The 24,519-nt window shown below is 37.1% G+C and overlaps 1 protein-coding gene across 4 annotated transcripts in view; it reads right to left on the reverse strand.

Annotated features, from left to right (window-relative positions):
• Nucleotides 1-21,527, reverse strand: part of LOC6031277 (T-box protein H15) — a 91,407-nt gene extending 69,880 nt beyond the window's left edge. Inside the window, exon 1 of one of the 4 annotated variants that reach the window (XM_038256562.1) lies at nt 20,590-21,527. In XM_038256562.1, the coding sequence (XP_038112490.1) occupies nt 20,590-20,884 (295 nt within the window). In that variant the 5' untranslated portion in view covers nt 20,885-21,527. The remainder of the gene's footprint in view (nt 1-20,589) is intronic. The other 3 variants (XM_038256563.1, XM_038256559.1, XM_038256561.1) reach the window with 3 other exon arrangements.
• Between the last annotated feature and the right edge of the window lie 2,992 nt (nt 21,528-24,519).

Raw genomic sequence — 24,519 nt, forward strand, 5'->3', positions numbered from 1 at the left:
GCAAGATTAATCTGTTTTGTTACATCCCAATTTAGATATGCTATAAGATGACCAATGGATAGCTTCACTCAATTTTTCTAATGCAACGCAAAACTGCTTTAACTGTAGTTTTTGGCCAAGACTTAAAAAAAATTACCGATGATTTAGCAAAGTTCCTAATTTTCGACAAAATTCAACCGAAGATCGGCAAAAAAATCCTAGTAGGGGAACAGCATCTAATTCCAGCGTGCCTCTAATGTTGGCAGGACAGAACTTTGACATTCAATTAAAGCCAATTAAAGCGTTTTCAACTGAACTCGAGTGATAAATAGCTCAATAAGAAGTGAGCAAGCAAGTTTCTATCAAAAGTTTTGCAACATTAGTTGTTTAAATAGTGAAAATCAGCAAATTGGATGGAATTAGGAGCAAGTTCCTAACCTGCCAAACATACGAGAATTTCCCCTAAGCACCCTTTGTTGGTTTTCTTAGCCACACCGTGTTGATTTATTCTAATCTTTGTTTTCTCCCAAGCCAACTTCTCCACCAAATTAGGTCTAAATTCACCTCGCCAACCGACGATGATTTACGATCGCTCGCAACGACCATCAGCTGTCGTCCACCGGCCAAAGTCACAACTCAACACGGCGCCCCCAAATGTATCCCTCCGAAAAACAACAACAACAACAACCGCAACAACGGGCCTCTAATCAGGCCCGGGCGACGACGCCTAGTTACGCCTCGGAATAAATTAAGAAATTTGAATAATTTTCCACCACTCACTCGTCGTCGTCCCGGCTTCGGCTGATTTGGCTGATTTCCATACCTCTGGTCCAAAACCCGAAACCGCCCCCAACTCCGCCATCCCAAGTCACGTTTGGCGGGTCTTATCAAACGTGGTGGAGCTGCTCTGTTTTTGTTGCCTACCTGCTTACACTTTTAATTGTTTCACGGCTAATTTACATGCTAATTTAATTAGTTCATATTTATAAGCTAAACTTTTGTTCCTCAGGGGCGAGTCGAGCTACGCGAGGAGTCGTTTACTCGCGATTCAGGCGTAACAATCGGGGCTGTTGTTTTGCACAAACCTGCGTTCGGCATCGATTTGCCTAGCTTTTAATCGCGCGCACTTTAGTACACATATTAGCTGCACCGACGCGCGCTTGGTCCCACAGGGTAGCAATTTCACGCGATAAACGGAATCACTTTTCGTTGCATTTTCTAGGTGGGCGTTACGCGAGCTTCGACGTTATCTGAGCTGTTCAATCGGAGCATGTTCTAGGAAAATGGAGGGCTTACTCTTTCAACGATGCCAGTATCGATAAACAATTTGCGTTTCGCTAGATTATGAAATAGCCGAGACCGGTGGTGTAGTTGTGAGCGTGGTTGCCTTTCACCCCAGATGAATTGGGTTCGATCCCAGACGGTTCCGGGGCATTTTTCGAGACGAGATTTGTCTGATCACGCCTTCCATCGGTCGTCCAGGAACAGGTCGTCTACCTGGGTCCTGTCTCGGTAGGGTCGCCGGTAGGCAGTTGGACTCACAATCCAAAGGTCGTCAGTTCGAATCCCGGGGTGGATGGAAGCTTAGGTGTAAAAAGAGGTTTGCAACTGCTTCTACAATCAAGCCTTGCAAAACCTAGTTTCGAGTTGGAATCTCGTAATTGAGAACGCCAAGGCAATGCTGTAGAGCAGGCCTGCCCAACGTCCGGCCCGCGACGGGTTTTTAAAATAGTTCACCCAGAACTGGGCATCGGCACACGAGAGGATAAAGACACTATATTTAAAATGCTTTCAGTTTTAACTGTGTTTTGTTCAAATAAAAGTTTTTTTTTCTATTTTTGTAAATAAACTAATGTGGATAATTCTCCGCCAACTCACACAGCAGTTGCCCCGACCCCTCTTCGATTTGCGTGAAACTTTGTCTTAGGAGTAACTTTTGATATCTCGTGACGGAGGGGCGGTACGACCCCTTCCATTTTTGAACATGCGAATAAAGAGGTGTTTTTCAATAATTTGCAGCCCGAAACGGTGATGAGATAGAAATTTGGTGTCAATGGGACTTTTATGTAAAATTAGACGCCTGATTTGATAGCGTACTCAGAATTCCGAATAAACGTATTTTTCATCGAAAAAAAAAACACTAAAAAAGTTTTAAAAATTCTCCCATTTTCCGTTACTTGACTGTAAAAATTTCGGAACATGTCATTTTATGGGAAATTTAATGTACTTTTCGAATTTACATTGACCCAGAAGGTTTATTTTTTCATTTAGAACAAAATTTTTCATTTTAAAATTTCTTGTTTTTTCAACTTTGCAAAGTTATTTTTAAGAGTGTGTGTCCTACAAAGTTGTAGAGCAGACAATTACAAAAATTTGGATGTATAGACATAAGGGGTTTGCTTATAAACATCACGAGTTATCGCGATTTTACGAAAAAAAAGTTTTGAAAAAGTTGGTCGTCATCGATCATGGCCGTTCATGGTCTTCCGCGACAGACACGGACGACGAAACAAAGAGAAACGCAAAAAGTAACTTTTTCAAAACTTATTTTTCGTAAAATCGCGATAACTCGTGATGTTTATAAGCAAACCCCTTATGTCTATGCATCAACATTTTTGTTATTGTCTGCTCTACAACTTTGTAGAACATTGTTTTACTCTAAAAAATAAGCCTGCAAAGTTAGAAAAAACATGAAATTTTAAAATGAAAAATTTTGTTCTAAATGAAAAAATGACCCTTCTGGGTCAATGTAGATTCGAAAAGTACATTAAATTTCCCATAAAATGACATGTTCCGAAATTTTATACAGTCGAGTAACGGAAAATGGGAGAATTTTTAAAACTTTTTTAGTGTTTTTTTCGATGAAAAATAGGTTTTTTCGGAATTCTGAGTACACCATTCAAACGAGCGTCTAATTTTACATAAAAGTCCCTTTGACACCAAATTTCTATCTCATCGCCGTTTCGGGCTGCAAATTATTGAAAAACACCTCTTTTTTCGCATGTTCAAAAATGGAAGGGGTCGTACCGCAAATCGAAGAGGGGTCGGGGCAACTTTTCCCGATTTCGTGTGAGTTGGTAAAGAATTACCCATGTATTTTTCAAGAAAACCTTTTCAGTGATAATGTTTTTTTGAAATAAAGCTAAAAATGGCAAATTATTCATATTAAGAATAGATCGCTGCAAATATTTCATAAAAATTTAAAAATGTCTCAAAATGAGTCAAGAAATAAGCGAGCAGAATATTTTTTCATAAACATTGAATTTAGAAGAAAAACGAATTGAAAATGATTTAATATGTATATTATTTACACATTTTTAATTAAGCGTGTGTTTATAATCATTTAAAAATATTTTTTTATATTTGAATAAAGGTGCACAACAACGCAATTTTTTTAAATTTATTTGTAAAGGATATTCGAATCCAAATTTCGTTTGAATAAATTTTATTATGTCTCATTGCATTTTTTATATCGTAGTGTTGACGAAAAAATTTCAACGACCATTGAAATTTTATTGTATTTTTTTTTTTATTTGCAATCGTCAAAATCAATAACTATACAATTTAAAACAAACAAAAATTAAAATAAGTCAAATAAACACAATTTTTAATGTTATCTTTGTTATTCATTCTTAAAATCAAGATTTATGAATCTTATTTGCAATACTAGTTCTTTTATTTATTTACTTAAAAAGAACCCATCATAAAAAATGAAAAAAATGTGTTTAATTTTGAACATTTATTTTATATTAGTTCCGGCCCGCCACTGCTTCCGAAAAATCAGATCTGGCCCGCAGGGCCAAAAGGTTGGGCACCCCTGCTGTAGAGAGAACAATTTAGCTTGGGAATACCCGTTGACGTGTCTTCCTAGCTTCTATGCTATGTAGTGAAACTGATTTATCTTAAAACTTTCTTTATTCAACGCGTCAAAATATAAATTTCTCTAACCATCCGTTTGTGGTAAAACATTTAGGCAGAAGATAATTTCCTGTAATTCAATTCCTTTGTAATCATTGTTAAAAGCATGATTGGTACCAGCTTAATAGTTAACCTCATCGCTGTCATCTTCGATTCCGAACGAAGACTTCCCACTCTCCATAATTTTATGATAAATTGTATAATTATCTCGACAGTGTCGTTTTTCAACCACCGGGAGTCCCATTTCTGGGAGTCCATTTAAATCATGTAACCCTGCTGCTATCAAAGGCTGTGAAAAAAGGGTTACACCGCCATATGGCGATAAATGCGGTCACTAACCGTCCTCTTAGTCCCATGTTTAAGGCCTTTTGTGTGCTGGCTGGAGTTTTCAATTAACTTCTTCCCAGGGCCAAACGAATAATCTCCCCGGCTGACGCTCTGCTAGTCTATCTAAAGGTGATTATAGGCCTCTCTGATCCGTAGCTCGTCATCGTAAGGAAACTGTCTTGAGAGACTCACGCGATCTTCCTCCACCAGCGCACCCGGAAAACGGTCTGGAAGTGCTAACAAGTGTTTGTTTTCGGAAAGTGCTTGGATTTGGGTCAGCTACACCAGCAAACTCCCACCGTATCACCCTAACCGAGAAGATATCAACGGTGTTTGCTAATACCTACGGAACGCTGAAAGTCACATGATTAATGGCCGACCGGCGTAATGATTTGCGCGCGGTGGGTGACGGTTGCTACTGTGGCTAAAGTTGAAACGACTAAGGCGACGACGAGGGTGAGCTGCGCTACTGAAGTTGACATGGTCAGCATTGGTAACGAATTAACTGTACACAATGTCCAGTACTTGCTTCGAGATTTCAGGGGAGATTGGGGAAATGTTTGGAATTCGAATTGGGATCTCTGTGAAAAGATTCAAAACATTTTGCAACATTCTAAGATTATTGTTTACAAGTTGGCTTGATCAACTACCGTCCAACCCCTGATGATCTCTACTTGAGCAGTCAATATTGCACCTTCCCGAGAGATTTTCATTTCATTTAGAAATGAATTAAAAAACTGTTTTGTTCAAGTTTCCCTTACCAAGCATCAACTCTGAGACTCAAGAGTGCCCCTGCTGTTCGTAATGACCATTACTGCAGTTTCGAATAACACTTTCGCGTTAAGTACTATGAAATACGTTTAAACTCAGTACTATTTACAGCTAGCTACTGAACATCGACTAGGGCGTAAGCCACTCCTAGCTGAGCCCGATTCGGCTTGAATTGATTACCAACATTTTTTCCACCAACAGCCCTTTTCCATTTGTTCCACTCTTTAAACATTTCAACATTTCGCGAAACCGATTGGCTGCCGTTAGTCCTCGCGGCAAAGCAAACATCATAAACCTGGTCAACAGTTATACCTGGTGCATTGGTGATTGTGTTTTCTGCGTGTGTTTGTGTGTATATATTTAATATAATTGCACCGCTTACGCCCTCTAATGGCGGTGATAATCTGTTTAAAATTAATTTATGCGTTTGGCACACAAACACTTCAACGCCAGCCCGTGTGAGCCGGCGCAGAGACGTGGTGAAGCGTTATGTGCCTCCCACCCGCACACAACACAAACACACACACATTGACATTCACAAATTGAGAGACTGGGTGTCCTCGGGGTCCGTCCCCATGGGGGACTGAATGGTGATGAAGAGGGACAAAGGCTCATCAGAATGGGGTTTTTTTATTCGTCTCCTTCATGAAAGAGCAGACTGTTGCTAGAAAAATGTAACACCCACGCTTGGTCTGGCGGAGAGATGACCGGCCCGAACGTAGTCAACACACAAATTATGACAGAAATGAGAATTTATGATTGGAAAGGATGAGACGCGACGGTTCTGTTGTAACGTCTTCGGTGAAACGTGAATCATCGTCGCACAGATGATTAAGTGATTCAAGCAGTAAAATAGGAATATTGAGTAACACATATTTTAACAACATGAAAAAAAAAACTTCAAAATGCGTAATTTTAATTATATTTTCATTTTTCAGGATATTAAATTTAAACATCCAATGTTAAACAGTGCTCAAACATAAAAAAACATGTTTTTTGGCAAACCTTAGGTTGAAACACAACTGTAGGGGAGAGTGGGGAGACTTGATCCCCTTTTTTGTATCGCACATAACTTTGTCAATTTCTCACAAAACTATGATCTTTTTGCATGAATTGAAATCTTAAACAATCAACTATGTTTGGCTGATAAGGGTATTTCATCAGATAAACTCTTCGAATCATGCCAAGCGTTTTAAAAAATTATTTTAAACCGGCATTTTCAAAATGTTGGGGATAATTTGATCCCCCTTTCAACATTTTGAAGAAATCGTATGAAAAATGTTTCTTATCCATCCAAACTTTTAATTTTCTATAAGTTACAGCAATTTCACATTAAACCTGTACGTTTGTGTTCAAAATATAACAAGTTTAGCATGCAAAAAATTTAAAAACCTAAAATTTTCATTTTTTAGACCAAAATTGAGCATGTTAACAAAAGCTGCTAATTTTTGTTTACAAAACTATTGAAAAATGGTTCAAACTGCAGTAAGTTATGTACAACTATACTAAAGGAAACTATGTACGAAACCCCAGCCCAATTATTTAATCTTGAGGCTGATTCCAGTGACTGTAAAAATGCAGGGATCAAGTCTCCCTAAAAGCACTTTTTTAAACAATTGATTGTAAAAATAGTATGACGATAAATTTAACGTCAAATTCGTAAGGGTTTTGGAGTTGATACGTTTATCAAACAATTCATGTATACAAATTTTTTTTTGAATAATTTCTGAGTGTTTTCTATACTTATCAAAACAAAGAAAAAAGATCTCTTCGAAGTTTTTTGCAGCACTTCATAGAAAAATGTGTGTAACTCAATCTAAACATTTTTTAATTTTTTTCTTTGTTTTCTACAATGAATTTTAGTCAATTTCGCACAACTTTCTAGAACAAAGCTAATTGTTTTACCCACATGCTGACGAGATACAGGCTTGGGATCAAGTGTCCCCGGGGATCAAGTCTCCCCACTCTCCCCTAACCGTACGTAATTAATGTAACGAAGATTTTTTTTTTCTGAAGTTATTGAATTATGACTTGATATTTGTATGTATTCACATGCGCAGAATCCACAAATTCAATTCGAATTTAAATCTTTGTACACATAAAAAAAAATCGACGAGCAGAATTCGAAAAAAAACATAAGACAATTATTGGAAACGAAACGAAAACGAAACTATTGGCACTACGCCCCCCGGGGCATGGCCTTCCTCTAACGTGGGATTTCTGCTCCAGCGCCTCTGTCGAGACAGGAGAAACCGGGACCGACGTTTTACTTCACCATCCGATAGAAGCTCAGTGGATAAGGCGGGAATCGAACCCGCGTCTCATAGCATCATCGGGATCGGCAGCCGAAGCCGCTACCCCTGCGCCACGAGACCCACGCCAATTATTGGAATCTTGAGATATATTTTATCGAAGCAAATGTAAAGCCACTGTCTTTCTATTTGAATATAATAATTCTAAAAGCTACACAGTAATCATGATAATATTACATCTGGGAATGGTGACAGAATTAGTGTTGAAACATGTAAAACTTTACATTAAAAAAATAAAATTTTACCTCAGAATCTTGTGTTTTTTTATCAGTTTCGATTAATTTTCACATTTTTACTTATCTTTTGAGAAAAAATTACTCAAATTAAACTTTAAACCTTCCAAAATTAAACTTTTTTTATGGTGTACACAAAATTCCATCCATAAATCGATGCCTCTGTGCTCTCTCACACTAACTAGATATGAAAACTAGCAAGCTTAGCACAAGATGCATTAAAATACCAGTTTATTCCGAAAAATTAGTGATCGTACTATCGAAAAAAAATTTAATTCACCAGGAACTGAAGAAAAATTCACAAGTTCTTGGTGAGGGCCTCGTGGCGCGGTAGCGATCCTTAAGATGCTATGGGGCGCGGGTTCGATTCTCGCCTTATTCTCCTGGCCTTCTATCCGATGGGGTAGTAAAACGTCGGTCCATTTGCGTAAAAGAGGTTTTGGGTGACTCACCACACATAACCTTCGGATGCTTAGAAATGAGCAGAAACTTGCAACAGAGCCCACAAAAGACCCGGGGGTTGTTAAAGTGGATTGCTTTGATTTTTTTTGTGTAAAACTACGTTTTTTTTCGGTGCAACCACTTTCATTTGTCTTGAAAAAAAATTAAACCAAATAATAAAGCAGATGAAATCATTACAAATACAATTATGTCAATAAACAAAAAAGGCTGATGCACAGATCATTATCTATTTTTTATTTATTTTTCATTTAAAGATAAAAATGTACATGAGAGTTTCTGAACAACCCAGTTTTATTTTTATCAAAATTCATAATTTCTACCTTTTTTTGAGTTGATATCTGGATGGAACACTTTTTTATTTATGATTAAAACATGTGCTATTTTTCCTCAAAAATGCCAATGCCTTTAAATTTAAGCTATTGAGATGCTTCATCCCGCATTTTATTGCATTTTTCAAGCACTTTTAGATACATTTTTAATTTTGAAATTCAATTCAAGTTTGCTTAAGTAACAGCATTTTAAAGATTTTTGATGATTTTGAACCAAAAAATTTTGTGTCCCTTTTTGACTCACTTCCCGTTGACCTAGAGTGCTCATATTGGGCCCAAATGCTAGTTTTAAAACTACAAACAATCCCTGAAAATTGCAGGTAGATTCGTTAAGTAGATGCGTGATAGGTATGCTTTGCTCGTGGACTCGCTCTTAAGAACAAAAATGTTTTTTTTTTTAATTCCAGAACAAAATTTCATATTACATTATGTTACCTTATGAACCAGCTTTTGGCCGAATCAGGAAAAAAGAAATGATAAGAAACAGTTGTTTTTCACAATGTTTTGATATTTTGATTGATTGATTTTGAACTGATGATAAGTTCAGCATTTCCTGGTGTAAAATTATACTTTTTTGACACACAATCTGTCTTTCCCTTATCTGGAGTTTTTTAAAAGGTCCTAATAATATTAGCTTTTTTGCTTGTTTTTGAATTACTCTGACTCAAGGCAGTTTTGAAAACATCCAAAAAGCAAAAATTGAAAATTTTGTTTATAGGACCTTTTTAAAAAACAGAACTCTAGATATGTTTCAGAAGCGATTTTTCACGATTTCGCGAAACCCGTCTAATCCGTGAAATTTGGTAAATTTGGTAAATACCGTGAAAAGCCGCGAAATCAGAAAAAAACGTTCAGAAATCCACCTTTAGGTGGTTGATGCCTTCCTCTCATTTCAAGTAATTACAACCCCCATTAAGTGTCCACATGTTTATAAATCTCCCCTAACGTTCGCAGCACCTACCCAGTTAACTCAATCGGAATTATGAAACGGAATTCAATTCGAATCGTTTACGTATTCCGTTTCAAACGCAACAACCGATTTCGTGTACGTACCGGTTGTTGCGTTTGAAACGGAATACGTAAACGATTCTAATTGGATTCTGTTTCAGAATTTCGATTGAGTTGACTGGGTAAGAGGTCCTTATAAAAATAAGTGATGAGTAGAGGTGGGCAAAAAAAGAGCGAACCGCTCAAAGAGCCGGTTCACTGAAAAGAGCGAACGAACCGTGGCTCACAAAAAAAAAGAACCGCGGTTCTTTTTTAAACTCCGCTCTTTTGATAGAACTGTTTCAATATGGCATGATTTTTGTTATAAATATAATTTATTGAATTTCCAAAAATTGTAGTATTAAATTTGTTTTTGAGAATTGAAAATGCAATTTCAAAAATTGCAATGCTTATAAAAATTTATCCCAAAAGTAAACGATTTTCTAAACGAAATGAAATAAACTTTTCAGTGTGCAACTGATTGTTCATTAAAGTAAAAAACTTTCAAATTTTAATGAAAATAGAAGTCTTATCCACTGAAAACAATTAAAAACCATATTGAGATCGAACAAAAATATTTTGATTTTTGGTGAAATTCCGTTGCACAGTACCTAACGCAAAAGTTTTTTTCGGTTTAAAAAAAGTTCATCGATACTTCGATAATTTGAAAACTGATGACTGCAAAACAACTGGGGATGTGTAAAATGCATTTTTAAACTCTTTTTATCATTATAATGTCTTACTTTTATTTTTTGTGACTTTGGCCAGAGTTGGGGGACATAATCTTCAAAAAATATTTGGTATGGCCAAATTTATAAAAGTCCAATGTGAAATAACTTATAAAATCACACGATTCTTGAAAAAACCCTATTCATTCAAATTTTGAAAAAAAGAGCGAAAGAGCCGTTCAAAAGAGCGGCTCTTTTTAAAGAGCGAACGAAAATGAGCGGCTCCTAAAAAAGAGAGGTTTTGCCCACCTCTAGTGATGAGTAAAAAACAGACTACCTACAGACTTTTTGTCAATATTATACAGACATGGCCTTTGAGGAAAATGGCATCCCTCTACACGGCTTTTTACTGGCGATCAGACCCGACCAGTTGCGGTTATGTGAATTCAGACCATTTTTTAAAACGCTTATAATTTAAGATAGGTAAGTCCGATCTTGAAATATCTTACACCACCTAAAAGGTCTTCTTATATGCTTTCTAAAAATATATAACATGTGAGGGTTTCATGATAAAACCACCCTTTTTTCCATAATTTTAATTTAATAAGAAACAGTTTTTTTTAACATAACTTTTTACAATATGTAAAAAAAGTATTTACACCCCTTGGGCACTATGCACATTTTGTGATGAAACATGTAAAAAATTTAAAGTTTGACAGGAACATAGTACTACGTTTTGTTCAGAAACTCATGCCAAACATTTTGCTACAAAAAGCTCATGAAAAGATGATTTCTATAAAAAGTTATATAACAAATACTATTACGAAAATAAAAAAGGTGCAAAAAAAGTTTGTACACCTTTCGAAAAATTAACATAAATAATGTTATTTATTGAAAAATCACCATAAATCCAGTCTCCCAACTCCAAATAGGCATTCTTGTCTGATTAAAAAAATAATTTGGATTGAATATAAAGTTTACTAACTACTTAGTATAAAAGTTTATATAACTCTGGAAATTCTATATAAAACTTATCTAAACTCAATTTTGCAAACTTTTAATTCAACTAAATGTCAATATATTACCATAGAATTGCTAAATAAACATTTTGGAGTGGGTATAACACCGTTTTGGGGGTATTAGTATTGATAGAAAAGATTTTTCGTTGGAATTTCGTACCAACCCGGAATTACGTCGTAGGAAAATCCGCCGGCATCCGAACCGGTACACGATTCACAAGTCAACCTATGTGGAATCGGAAAGGGCATAAAATTTCCGATCTTTTGATCCCCAAACATCTAGGTTTTCTATAAAACCCACGTTTTTAAATACCGAGTAGTGCGGTGCCTGTGTGGACGCGCAGTCCTGTTTTTTCGTGTTATTTTCCGTCTCTTTTGTGTCGCTGTTCGAGTGCATGGGGTGATTGGTCATTATAATTAAATAATGGCATCAGTAGTGCGGTGCCTGTGTGGACGCGCAGTCCTGTTTTTTCGTGTTATTTTCCGTCTCTTTTGTGTCGCTGTTCGAGTGCATGGGGTGATTGGTCATTATAATTAAATAATGGCATCAGTAGTGCGGTGCCTGTGTGGACGCGCAGTCCTGTTTTTTCGTGTTATTTTCCGTCTCTTTTGTGTCGCTGTTCGAGTGCATGGGGTGATTGGTCATTATAATTAAATAATGGCATCAGTAGTGCGGTGCCTGTGTGGACGCGCAGTCCTGTTTTTTCGTGTTATTTTCCGTCTCTTTTGTGTCGCTGTTCGAGTGCATGGGGTGATTGGTCATTATAATTAAATAATGGCATCAGTAGTGCGGTGCCTGTGTGGACGCGCAGTCCTGTTTTTTCGTGTTATTTTCCGTCTCTTTTGTGTCGCTGTTCGAGTGCATGGGGTGATTGGTCATTATAATTAAATAATGGCATCAGTAGTGCGGTGCCTGTGTGGACGCGCAGTCCTGTTTTTTCGTGTTATTTTCCGTCTCTTTTATGTCGCTGTTCGAGTGCATGGGGTGATTGGTCATTATAATTAAATAATGGCATCAGTAGTGCGGTGCCTGTGTGGACGCGCAGTCCTGTTTTTTCGTGTTATTTTCCGTCTCTTTTGTGTCGCTGTTCGAGTGCATGGGGTGATTGGTCATTATAATTAAATAATGGCATCAGTAGTGCGGTGCCTGTGTGGACGCGCAGTCCTGTTTTTTTCGTGTTATTTTCCGTCTCTTTTGTGTCGCTGTTCGAGTGCATGGGGTGATTGGTCATTATAATTAAATAATGGCATCAGTAGTGCGGTGCCTGTGTGGACGCGCAGTCCTGTTTTTTCGTGTTATTTTCCGTCTCTTTTGTGTCGCTGTTCGAGTGCATGGGGTGATTGGTCATTATAATTAAATAATGGCATCAGTAGTGCGGTGCCTGTGTGGACGCGCAGTCCTGTTTTTTTCATGTTATTTTCCGTCTCTTTTATGTCGCTGTTCGAGTGCATGGGGTGATTGGTCATTATAATTAAATAATGGCATCAGTAGTGCGGTGCCTGTGTGGACGCGCAGTCCTGTTTTTTCGTGTTATTTTCCGTCTCTTTTGTGTCGATGTTCGAGTGCATGGGGTGATTGGTCATTATAATTAAATAATGGCATCAGTAGTGCGGTGCTTGTGTGGACGCGCAGTCCTGTTTTTTCGTGTTATTTTCCGTCTCTTTTATGTCGCTGTTCGAGTGCATGGGGTGATTGGTCATTATAATTAAATAATGGCATCAGTAGTGCGGTGCTTGTGTGGACGCGCAGTCCTGTTTTTTCGTGTTATTTTCCGTCTCTTTTATGTCGCTGTTCGAGTGCATGGGGTGATTGGTCATTATAATTAAATAATGGCATCAGTAGTGCGGTGCCTGTGTGGACGCGCAGTCCTGTTTTTTCGTGTTATTTTCCGTCTCTTTTATGTCGCTGTTCGAGTGCATGGGGTGATTGGTCATTATAATTAAATAATGGCATCAGTAGTGCGGTGCCTGTGTGGACGCGCAGTCCTGCTTTTTTTTTTCCTTTGCGGTGTCAGTTGACGTCTAAGACCGTTTGTGATCCATCTCGACGCGCAGTCCTGCTTTTTCGTGTTATTTTCATATCTTTTGTGTTGCTATTTGTGTACATGGGGTGATTGGATTTCTTCTTCTTCTTTTTTCATTCTTTTTAGTTCACGCGTTCGTTGGCCGATGAATTTTATTTTTGTTCTCTTTATATAGTTTTCGATAGAAACGATCCGATTTTTGTTTTTTGAGACAAGCAAGTCGTATTGCTGAATTAAGTCCTTTCCATATCATCGAGGATCGGAAGGCACGCCGACGAATATGTTTTAAGGCTTATGATATAAAATAATTTTAATGAATGAAGCCCTTCCTACATCACCGTTGATCGGAAGGCACGCCGACGGAGAATTTTTGGAGAATCGCGGTCGAATTAATACTATATTTAAATCCCTAGATAAGTATCTTTCCGCAGCCGGCTGCCTAAGATTTTTAAAATTTCAACCGATAAACAAATTGCTTATGGTCGCATCACCTACCACAGTGAATCCTGACCTCATACCCATCTTACTAACCCCTCAAAACTCATGTGATACTTTGTCGGAGACGCAGTCGATTTGGCGGTCCCATCACTCAAGTATCGGCTAACATTCCCATCCACTTCCCCGTGTCTTACCACTGGTCGTGGCCGGCGTCGGTATTGATCAGCACGATAGGGACCTTTGAAAATTGCGAAGGGGTGATGATTGGTTCCTACTTTTCATCTGTGGTCCACGGAGCAATGTTTGGGGGTCCTGGTCAATAACGAAGTAGCAGCTACGGGTAGACACCAATGCTATGCTATGCTAAACCCACGTTTTTAAATACCTAGGCAAAAACGTTGTTATGGTTTCGTTTGAGCAACCTACCAAAAATGTATGGAATTTCGTAATTTTTGTTCTCGTGGGTCAAACTTACTTTTTGCCCAGGTATTTAAAAACGTAGGTTTTAAAAAAAACCTAGATGTTTGGGTATCAAAAGATCGGAAATTTTATGCCCTTTCCGATTCCACATAGGTTGACTTGTGAATCGTGTACCGGTTCGGATGCCGGCGGATTTTCCTACGACGTAATTCCGGGTTGGTACGAAATTCCAACGAAAAATCTTTTCTATCGATACTAATACCCCCAAAACGGTGTTATACCCACTCCAAAATGTTTATTTAGCAATTCTATGGTAATATATTGACATTTAGTTGAATTAAATGTTTGCAAAATTGAGTTTAGATAAGTTTTATATAGAATTTCTAGATTTTTATAAACTTTTATTCTAAGTAATAAGTAAACTTTATATTTAATCCAAATTATTTTTTTAATCAGTCGAGGATGCCTATTTGGAGTTGGGAGACTGGATTTATGGTGATTTGTCAACAAATAACTTTACTTATTTTAATTTTTCGAAAGGTGTACAAACTTTTTTGCACCTTTTTTATTTTCGTAATAGTATTTGTTATATAACTTTTTATAGAAATCATCTTTTCATGAGCTTTTTGTAGCAAAATGTTTGGCATGAGTTTCTGAACAAAATGTAGTACTAGGTTCCTGTCAAACTTTAATTTTTTTACATGTTTCATCACAAAATGTGCATAGTGCCCAAGGGGTGTAAATACTTTTTTTACATACTGTAAATTCATGATAAAACTGCATGGATTTAAATAGCAACTTAGGGGACGTTAAGACGGATCGATTAAAACCATTCCGGCCAAAACCGGTTGAGCCTGTGACGAGATATTCCAGTGACATTGATTTGGTACACATGTCTACATACAGCCAAACACACAGACATTTGCTCAGCTGGTGATTCTGAGTCGATATGTACAAATGAAGGTAGACCTAGGAGGTCTGATTAAAAAGTTCATTTTCCGAGTGATTTTATAGCCTTTCCTCAGTAAGGTGAGGAAGGCAAAACTGTTGTCGAACTACTCCTCAGTGTATTTAAACAATGATTTTTAATAATTAATACAAACACTTTACAAAATTACAAACCGGCATTTTGAAGCAGTAGTAAAAAAAAAATCATGGCCAAGTCTAAACGATTTTTTAAACACATTGTTCATCACTTTTTAGAAAGCAGACAATTTTGTGTTTAAATACATTACATTACATAACATACAATGTGAACTTTAAAGAATCACAGGAATAATTTACTTTATTCAACAAAATAACATAAAGAATGGGAAATAACGTTATTCCTAGACACAAAAAATATGCCATGTTACATAATTTATGATGTAACATTTTTGCTCATCATTAAACATTTAAATTTAAATGCAATTTGATGTAAATTTGCTGCAAATTATACCTAAAAAACGATTTAACGTGTGATTCGTCCGTTTACGTCGAATCTCAAGTTTACAAAAACTGAGTTTACTGAGTTTAGGGGGTGACATAAACTTTGAAAAATGTTTGCAACGGCTTTGTCCTGTACTAAAAATATCATATTTTTGCGTTAATGTTGAGCAATTTTTTGAGAACCGTGAAATTGCCGTGAAATTCCAATGATTTGTAATTGACATGCCACAATATTAATTTTTGCCGTGAAAATTCACTAGCTCTAAATATTATCATCAATTTGTTAACTAAGCAGTAATAGAACAACAAAATTAGTACACTGATTTTTAAATTCATTGCTGTAAAATTTACTGTCTCTAATCAAAATTAAGTCATGATTTGCCACAGTTGGTGAAAGTGATTTAAATGGAGGCAAAACATAATTTGCAAAATGATTAAAAAAGAACATGAAATTCAGCATTGCTTTGGTGTATTTTTTTTTATTTCCGTATCTATTAAATTTTTTGTTCATTTTGAGACTTTATGAAAGATTTATATTTGTTGTTTGAGAGCTTTTTAATTTAATAATAAATACACAAAAAACATTTTTGCTGAAGATATCATTTCATGTTAATCACATTTAATTTTCATTTCAAAAATAAACCAGGATTTCAAAAATATACCAGGAACCACGGGTTAGAAATTTAATTTCATCTTAAAGATATTTAATTGCGATTTCCAGTTGTGTTGTTTCATTGAGAATGAAATTTTTTTGAAGAAAATTTTGAAAGTTAGAAAAAGCTTTTCCAAATGAACTGTTAAATTGGACATCTCAAATAAAAAAATGGCTCTCTGCAACTTCGCAGAATATTCCTACACTCTTAAAAAATAACCCTGAAAAGTTATGAAAAATACCAAATTTCAAATGAAAATTTTTGTTCTGAATGACCATTTTGCAAATTATTGCACAGTCGACCCTTAGTTACGAAATATAAAATAAACGGATTTGTTATCAGGGACTAAAACTACCTCTTATGACAAAGTTTCACGCAAATCGAAGTAGGGGCAACCGATGTATGAGTTGGCGGAAAATGCGTTTTTAGAAACAGATTTTTGACATTCCATGTTTGGAAAAAAAAACTTCAGAGCATTTCCCACAAAATTCAGAAAATGAATAACCCGAAGTCGAAAAAAATCTGGATTAATAAATAAAAAAAACGGAGATCAACAGTGGATTCCCGAACAAAACAATAGGGGGCATATAAAGTCCAAAAGAAAACTAGATCTCCATTCAAAATCAGAGCAATTCCACTCAAAACGTCGAACTGTTCTCCCTTTACATTCCGGAAGTTTTCAAAAGCCCTTCAATCGCCCTACCATTTGCTCCACAAAGAACTTCAACAAACACCACACAACCTCTCCGCATCAGTTTCACCCACCCCTACAACCCCACCAAAAGGCATGCGAAAGAGAACTCGCGCTCGCGTATCGTTGGCAAAGAAACACGCGATGATTTGATGATTTGTGTAGACTCACAGCTGCAGCCAGTTGGGTGGGGGTTTGCAATTGTGTGCAATTGCAATGAGAGAAGAAAAAACCCAGTGAAAAAATGCGAAGCATATCGATTTGCAACTCACAGAGCATCCAACAAACAAACGGAATGATTTCTCTGCTCCGCAATACGCACACAACACAACATTGGTTTTAATTAATGGGCTTGCGGAATCTGACGACGGTGAGATGCAATTTGGATGCAATTTCTCTCGAGTTTAATTCAATGAGCGTTAAAAATGTTTTCTCAGCCATTAAAGACAACATTCATGAGCTGCGAACATTTTCGCCGCTGTCCGGTTTAGGGTGACGATTTGCATAATAATGAGCCAGATGAGAGCTCACAGACTTTAGTATGTTGATTTAGATCCCGGCGATACACGCCCGACAACTGAGATTAGCACGTCATTGAGGCCCGGACTAGTTCGATTAATCTGGCTCTAATTTCCGTAGCTCATTTTTTATTCCCACAAGTGCTAAACTTTTAATTCAAGCAGCTAAATTGCTTCCAAGAAGCAAACAGGCAAGCTTTTCGAAAAATGTATTCTCATCACACCGAGCAATCGCTTATTAGAGAAAACACCCCCCTGGAAAAAAAAGCAAATAAACCAATTTTCCCAGCGGAAACATCCCGGAAGAAAACTAGCGAAAAGTTTCGATACACAAACTCGAAATATAACAACTCCCCCCGGACGGGGAACGGGGAAGAAAAGTTGAGGGGATGGCAAACACATACCATCAGCAGCCCAAAACATAGAAAAATTGTTCCACTTTTGTAGCTTATTTTTTCCTCCCACCCTCGGGAGATGGAGAGCCAACCCAACGACGCTGTCTTCGAGACGATAAAAGACAAAGAAAAACGACTTGCAAAGTTTATGCTGCTCCGCCGGGATGACCAGGTCGGGAACGGGGTGAGTCAGGAAGTGGGGGGGGGGGGGGGGTGGAATATCGATATTCTGTGAACATCTTCCCACTTCGGGGTTCTGGGGTTTAGTAAAAGTTTTCCTGCTTTTTTATATGTACATATTTTTTGTGTATATTGGTTCGATTGAGAGGGCATTTTCTTTGGACGGGACAGTCTCCAAGGGGGGTGTTTTTTTTATTTCCCAACGAGGGAGCTTTTCTTTTCGAATCTTGAGGTATGGATAAAAGGCAAAGACACGGTACAAGTGTTTTGAAAACAGTTTTTTAACTGTTTTGGATTAAATTGCGACAGCAAAAAATATTAGTTTTTCTTTGTTTAAAAAAAAATCAAAACACTGGAATGAATTTAAAAAAAAAGAAGTAAAATAATGTAATATCCTGGGTCAGAGTTTAAAGAATATTGTGTGTGCAGGCAAAGAAATGCAAGAATTCTTTGAATGTACTTCTAGATCGGAACAAAATAAGAATCAAAAGAAAATGATTTTTTTTTTCAAACGGAGATCGCAAACCACTAAAAAAAACAAAAATAGAAATTAATTCGAACCATAAAACTGGGGTGACATTTAACACAAGACTTTATTTGATTTCAAACAAAATTTAGCCAGAAAGATTAGTTTGAAAATTTTCATTAATTTACTACACTGTAATAAAAAAAAGTACAAGATTCTCAAATTCTAGAAATTTTGCCTCCTGGGTAGTAATTGGGTTTTTTGGATTACTTAATCCAAACAACCCAATCACTATTGTAATTAAATTAAATAAGGAAAGGAGCCAAAATTCCTAAACTTAGGAATTTAATATTTTTTTTTTATTTCAGTGAAGGGTAGGCTACACAATGTCCATGTACGCTTTTAATAAAAAATATTATATTTACGTTTGACGTTTATTTTGAAAAAAAAAATCATGTTTGTTGAACTAAAATATTTAACATTTAATAAAATATATACTAACACTTTAACATACTCAAAAGTAATTCAAAATCAACTTATTTCATAAAAACAACTTTATATAGTTAACAAACTCTAAAAAAAAACATATTTTTTTCGATATCTACTTTTTGAGATACTCTAAACACTTCTCTACCAAGCTCAGTTTGATTCAATATTGTTTAAAATTTGGGAACAGAGGATTGAGAAACAACTTTTGATTTGCTACAGGACGAAAAATAAGTAAAAGATTTTTTGTATGAATTTATTTATGATTCGATACGTTTTCAATTTAATATTTTTAAATGTTTCATAAATGTAAAAAATCTCATAAATTCATATTTCCGATTATTTATTAAATCATTTCAAAGGATGATTTCCAATCACTCCTGTGAGTTTTAAAAAGATATTTCATGATTCAAATGAGTCGATGACGATTTAAATTTAAAGTTTTGCCATGCGCAAAGCGAACCGGCAAACTTTGTGAGCGTTTTTTCTCAAAACACCGAGTTGATTTGCGTGTGCCACGATATCTCGAGATGGGATGGACCAAATTGGCTGAAATTTGAAGTGAGGACTCTCATGACATATCCCGTGTGCATAACGAAGCCCAAATTCGAAATTTCGGTTTTTAAAAAATTACAAAAATCCAAAACTGTTGATTTTTATATGATGAAACAAAAAATAGTTTCATCTCTTTTTTAAATTATCTTTTTGATAATCGGCCTTCGTCATGCAAACGGGACCCGTTTAATGAGTCTTCACTAAAATTTTGAGCCGATTTGGTCAACGCAGTGTTGAGATATCGTGGCACCCGTGTTTTGAAACTTAAAATAGTTATATTTTGGCAATGGTACATCCAAATATTTATTTTGTCAATGGATGAAAATGTATTTTTTATTGTCCTGAAAACTGAAATTAAAAAAAAAATATATTTAGTGTGTGCTCATACCAACCCTGGACTTTTTTTGCCAATTTACATGTATTTAACCCTTAAAGGAAAAACCTCATTGTAACAGAATTTTTCTTCTATTTAAAAAGCATAGTTTGTGAGCAAAAGTTAAAATCAATTCTAAAAATAGTTTTTAAATTCTTCAAATGTGGTAAAAAAATGTTGAGACGTAATTAAACAGTTAACAATCAATTTATTTTTAACAACTATATGAAAACTATAACCAAACATGTTATACTGATGAAAAACAAATTTTAAATGGTTGATTGTTACTATTTTTTCCATTAATACTTATAGAACAGACTATTACAAAGTTATTTTGAAATACATTGGGTATTTTTTGTGAGTAGGTAATTACAAATAATATCTAAAGAAGTTTTCTTCGTTTCTTATTGGAGTTAAATCAATAATCATAATTTGTAAAATAGGATTTGCTCCAAAATAATTAACCCCGTTTATATTCTTATGACCAAATTGGTTGCTTGCAGTTGTACAAGATCCATATTTGTCTTTTTTTAACTGAGATGCTTCAGAGTTGGTTTACATTATGAATCTAATGATACTTATCTAATTTTTCAAACCGTCTAACAAGAAGCAACTTGAAGTTGAAACAAATATGTCTTTTATGCAGTCTAAACTAGATAATCCAAAATTTGAATTAAAATACTAATAAAAACAATATTATTGTTCTCTCTTTAAATTATGCTTAAATTTGACTTCAAAATCGAGTCCAACTGGTTAATTTGATTTCCTAATTGTAATCAAATTTATAAGTCATTCACATTTTGTTTTTTTTTTGCGTATCGGTTAATTTGATTTTTCGAGGACTTCGGAATATCAGGACTGGACTGTACCCAAAAAAAACTTTTATTTTTTAATTTCAATTGTTTCAATTCTTGCATCCCTCCGTTCAACCAACCCTCCCGTCCAAACTCCACTTACTTATACTCCTCTCGGATGGCTCCCTGCTGGAACTCCCTCCCGCGCCGGATCCACCTCCACTACTTCCGTTCACTCTGTGCCCACCATGCGACGACACGGCAGCCGCGGCGGAAGCTGCCGCCGCCGCTGCTCCCCGCGCCATAATGGCCGCTATCGAGAAATCCGTTGCACCTCCCGAACCACCACTTCCCGTCCCACCCGAGCCACTACCGTTCGAACCGGACTTGGCGAGCGCTGCAGCCGCTGCGGCAGCGGCCGCCGCCATTGCCGACGGGTTTTGCGTTCCGAGCAGCATCGCCGTGGCCGCCAACCGTCGACGGAACAGTTCCGACGAGCCGACACTTCCACTGACACTAGTGCTCCCACCACCACCACCACTGCTGACGACCACCCGGAAGGGCGAGTTTGAGGTATCAATTTTGGGACTGTTTTTGGGGGGCGCCGAACTTGACACTCGGTTAGGTCATAACCAAAAAATGGTTGATTCTGGTGGTTGAACACAAAACTATCGCGCGCGCGAGAACGAAATCAATTTAGACCGCGATAGAGAAACTCCGGCAAGAGTGCGTCGTCGTCCCAGTAGTCCGCGGAAACGTCAGTAGCACCGAACGACTGCACCGGAATGTATATGGCCGCCGACGCGCGCGCTCGACCGCTTGCTACAAAAAACATCAACAGACAACTACCGATGCGGTCAAACCCTAGCAGGCCATGCCGTAGACACTGGAGATTCGGAGTGTCAGAGCGGGAGCGCGGAAGCTGCGAAGACGCGGCACACACCACACACAGTAGGCCCCGTGAAATCCACTGCTTCGCCTACTCCGTTTCGTTTTCTTGGCGGCGAGGTTATGTTTCGCGAAACTCACGTACACGTCCCCGGCCGTCAACGTGTGTGCGAGCCTTAAGGCGAACCAGTGCAAACTAAAGCTCCGGTCCTGTGCGGCCAGAACCAGTCTTTCCGGCACCGCCACCTCCACCTCCGCCAACCCTGTAACGACCATGGAGACCATAAGACGGGACAGCGCTTTGTCGGCTGCGGCGGCCACTTGAAGCATGCTACCGAACCGCTGCCCGTCGCAACGCATTCTGCAGACACCTTAGCGCCTGCCACTGCACAAACGCCCTCCTCGGGTGTGTGCGTGCGAGCGAGCGAGAGGACGGCAAACAGCTAGAGCAACGCCCCTTCGCACCACTACAAGCGCGCACGCTTTAAACACTCTCCCGCGAACGGTGTGCCATGAGAGAATACGCGTGAAAGGTTCACGCTCTCATCCGCTTTGCTTCGAGTCGCTCACGAAGGGGCGTTCGCTCAGCGGAACTCACCTTCCAGGCTGGGGAACACACACGCTTCCATCGTCACATAATCAAGGGCGCGCTCGCCACTGCTAATCCCACTTTTATGTGTTTTGCTCCTCATTTTGATGCTTTCATCGGGTTACCACCCTCCTTCGTCCCTCTCACATCCACAAACCAACATAAATCAGCAATGATTTTGTGAGAACTGTGAGATTCTCACTCGTAGGAGAGTGAGGCAATGACGGTGATGATGACGATGATGATGGTGTTGTGGTTGTGGTTTGCTCATTTGCACCGCACCGTTGAAATGTTGAGACTGCTCTGATTGTGGCGCTGTCTCGCTCTTTGGTGATTGGGATTTGAGGGCGAGTAAGGGAGAGAGGATGGCTTCTTGTGATTTTTTTCTTCGATGATCAATTTAGCATAAAGTGAGCGGCAGTCAAGTTTGAGTGGGGTGGGAAGTGGCATCGAATGGGATTCTAAATTGATGGAAAATTATGGATTTCCAGGGTGTTTTTTTTTCTTTGTTCACTTGAAAAGCGACCGTAATTAAAAGAAAAGCAATTTGAAAAAAAAATCAACAAAAATTTTAAAAGAAATTATTTATATATAAAAAAATAAAACTTTTGCAATGTTTTTGTTTTTTTGGTTTTTGCGGTACGGCAGAGGATTTTATACTCTTAAAAGATTTTTTATTTTCAAAAGAAACATGAAATACTGTATCTGCTATAAATTTAAAAAAAATTAAACTTCAATTTAATTGTTGTAAAAAAAATTATGTTAAGTTTATTTTAGGCCGTTGCAAATACTTTTCAAAGTTTATGTCGAAATATTTGCAACGGCCTTATTCCATTAAAAAAAATTAATTAAAGGTAAATATGTCTATGTCATCCCTCGCTTCAAAATTAGCCCGAAAATCAAGAAGCAAAATAAATTCAAAAAGCATCAAATTTTAAATGCAAATAGGACATGCAATTGTCTTAAAACTATTTCCATTTGCATTTTTCCGTTGATAATCGTTTTAAAGCAAACCACCTTAAGGCTCTGAAACCATGATTGATTTTCCATTTCAATTTACTATTTCTGGACCCTGAATTTAGAACCATCATTGAACATTATTGCCCCAAGAGCGATTGACACCATCTACGACCTTAAAAATATGTTTATTTTTTGTAAAAGTTTGAAAACAAATGAATTATTGCGAAACGCAACTTTACTGGTGTGAATTGCATGTTAAAACAGTTTTTCATCAAAATGTTGATTCCAAGACTTGCAATTTCATTGTTTTGTTTCCCCGCTTCAAAAAATTTTTCATTGAAAATTTAAATTTACATAAATAATTATGATAAATGTTAAGAGGCAGTATTTGTAGATTCTGCTCGGTTTGTTCTAGAGGTCGTATCGAGGTGCTCCGATTTGGATGAAACTTTCAGGGTTTGTTTGTCAATGCATGAGATGAACTCATGTCAAATATGAGCCCTCTACGACAAAGGGAAGTGGGGTAAAACGGGCATTGAATTTTGAGGTCCAAAACACATGAAATATCTTAAAATTGCTCGCATTTCCGTAAAACTTCATCAATTCCAACTCTCTTAGATGCATTCGAATGGTCTTTCGAAGCCCTTCAAAATGCGCTATAGACATCCAGGATTGGTTTAACTTTTTCTCATAGCTTTTGCAAATTACTGTTAAAAATGGTTTTTTTGAAAACCTTAATAACTTTTGGCAACAGCTTCCAACACCCATACTCCCATAGGTCAAAAGATAGGTAATTTCATGGACTATAAGCTTACGGTATTAACTTTTTGGCCAATCGCAGTTTTTCTCATAGTTTTACGATTTTTCTAGATCAAGCATTTTACATCGTTAGTTTTTGCCCTGTAGGCCAAGAAGACGGCACTTTTTGGTCTCAATTTTGTCAAATTCGGAATCCTCGGTCAATTTCACGTAAGTTAGAAGTATTGGAGTTGTAATTTTGATTTAAAAAAATAATTAAATAAAACATTTTTGAAAAAAGAAATAGATCTTATTTACCATATGATCAATACGTCAAATGCTGTATCAAGTAGGCGAAAACTTGTTAATCCCCTAATCCGACAAAATTCTAAATAATATTTTAATTAATTCTAAATAGCATTTTTTCCAGTCAAATTCAAAATTCCAACACCTCAATCTAATGTAAAATTTTCTGAGGATTCCGAATTTGACAAAATTGAGACCAAAAAGTGCCGTCTTCTTGGCCTACAGGGCAAAAACTAACGATGTAAAATGCTTGATCTAGAAAAATCGTAAAACTATGAGAAAAACTGCGATTGGCCAAAAAGTTAATACCGTAAGCTTATAGTCCATGAAATTACCTATCTTTTGACCTATGGGAGTATGGGTGTTGGAAGCTGTTGCCAAAAATATTAAGGTTTTAAAAAAATCCATTTTTAACAGTAATTTGCAAAAACTATGAGAAAAAGTTAAACCAATCCTGGATGTCTATAGCACATTTTGAAGGGCTTCGAAAGACCATTCGAATGCATCTAAGAGAGTTGGAATTGATGAAGTTTTACGGAAATGCGAGCAATTTTAAGATTTTTCATGTGTTTTGGACCTCAAAATTCAATGCCCGTTTTACCCCACTTCCCT

This window comes from Culex quinquefasciatus, chromosome 2 (assembly GCF_015732765.1).
Source record: "Culex quinquefasciatus strain JHB chromosome 2, VPISU_Cqui_1.0_pri_paternal, whole genome shotgun sequence".
NCBI classification, from domain to species: Eukaryota; Metazoa; Arthropoda; class Insecta; order Diptera; family Culicidae; genus Culex; species Culex quinquefasciatus.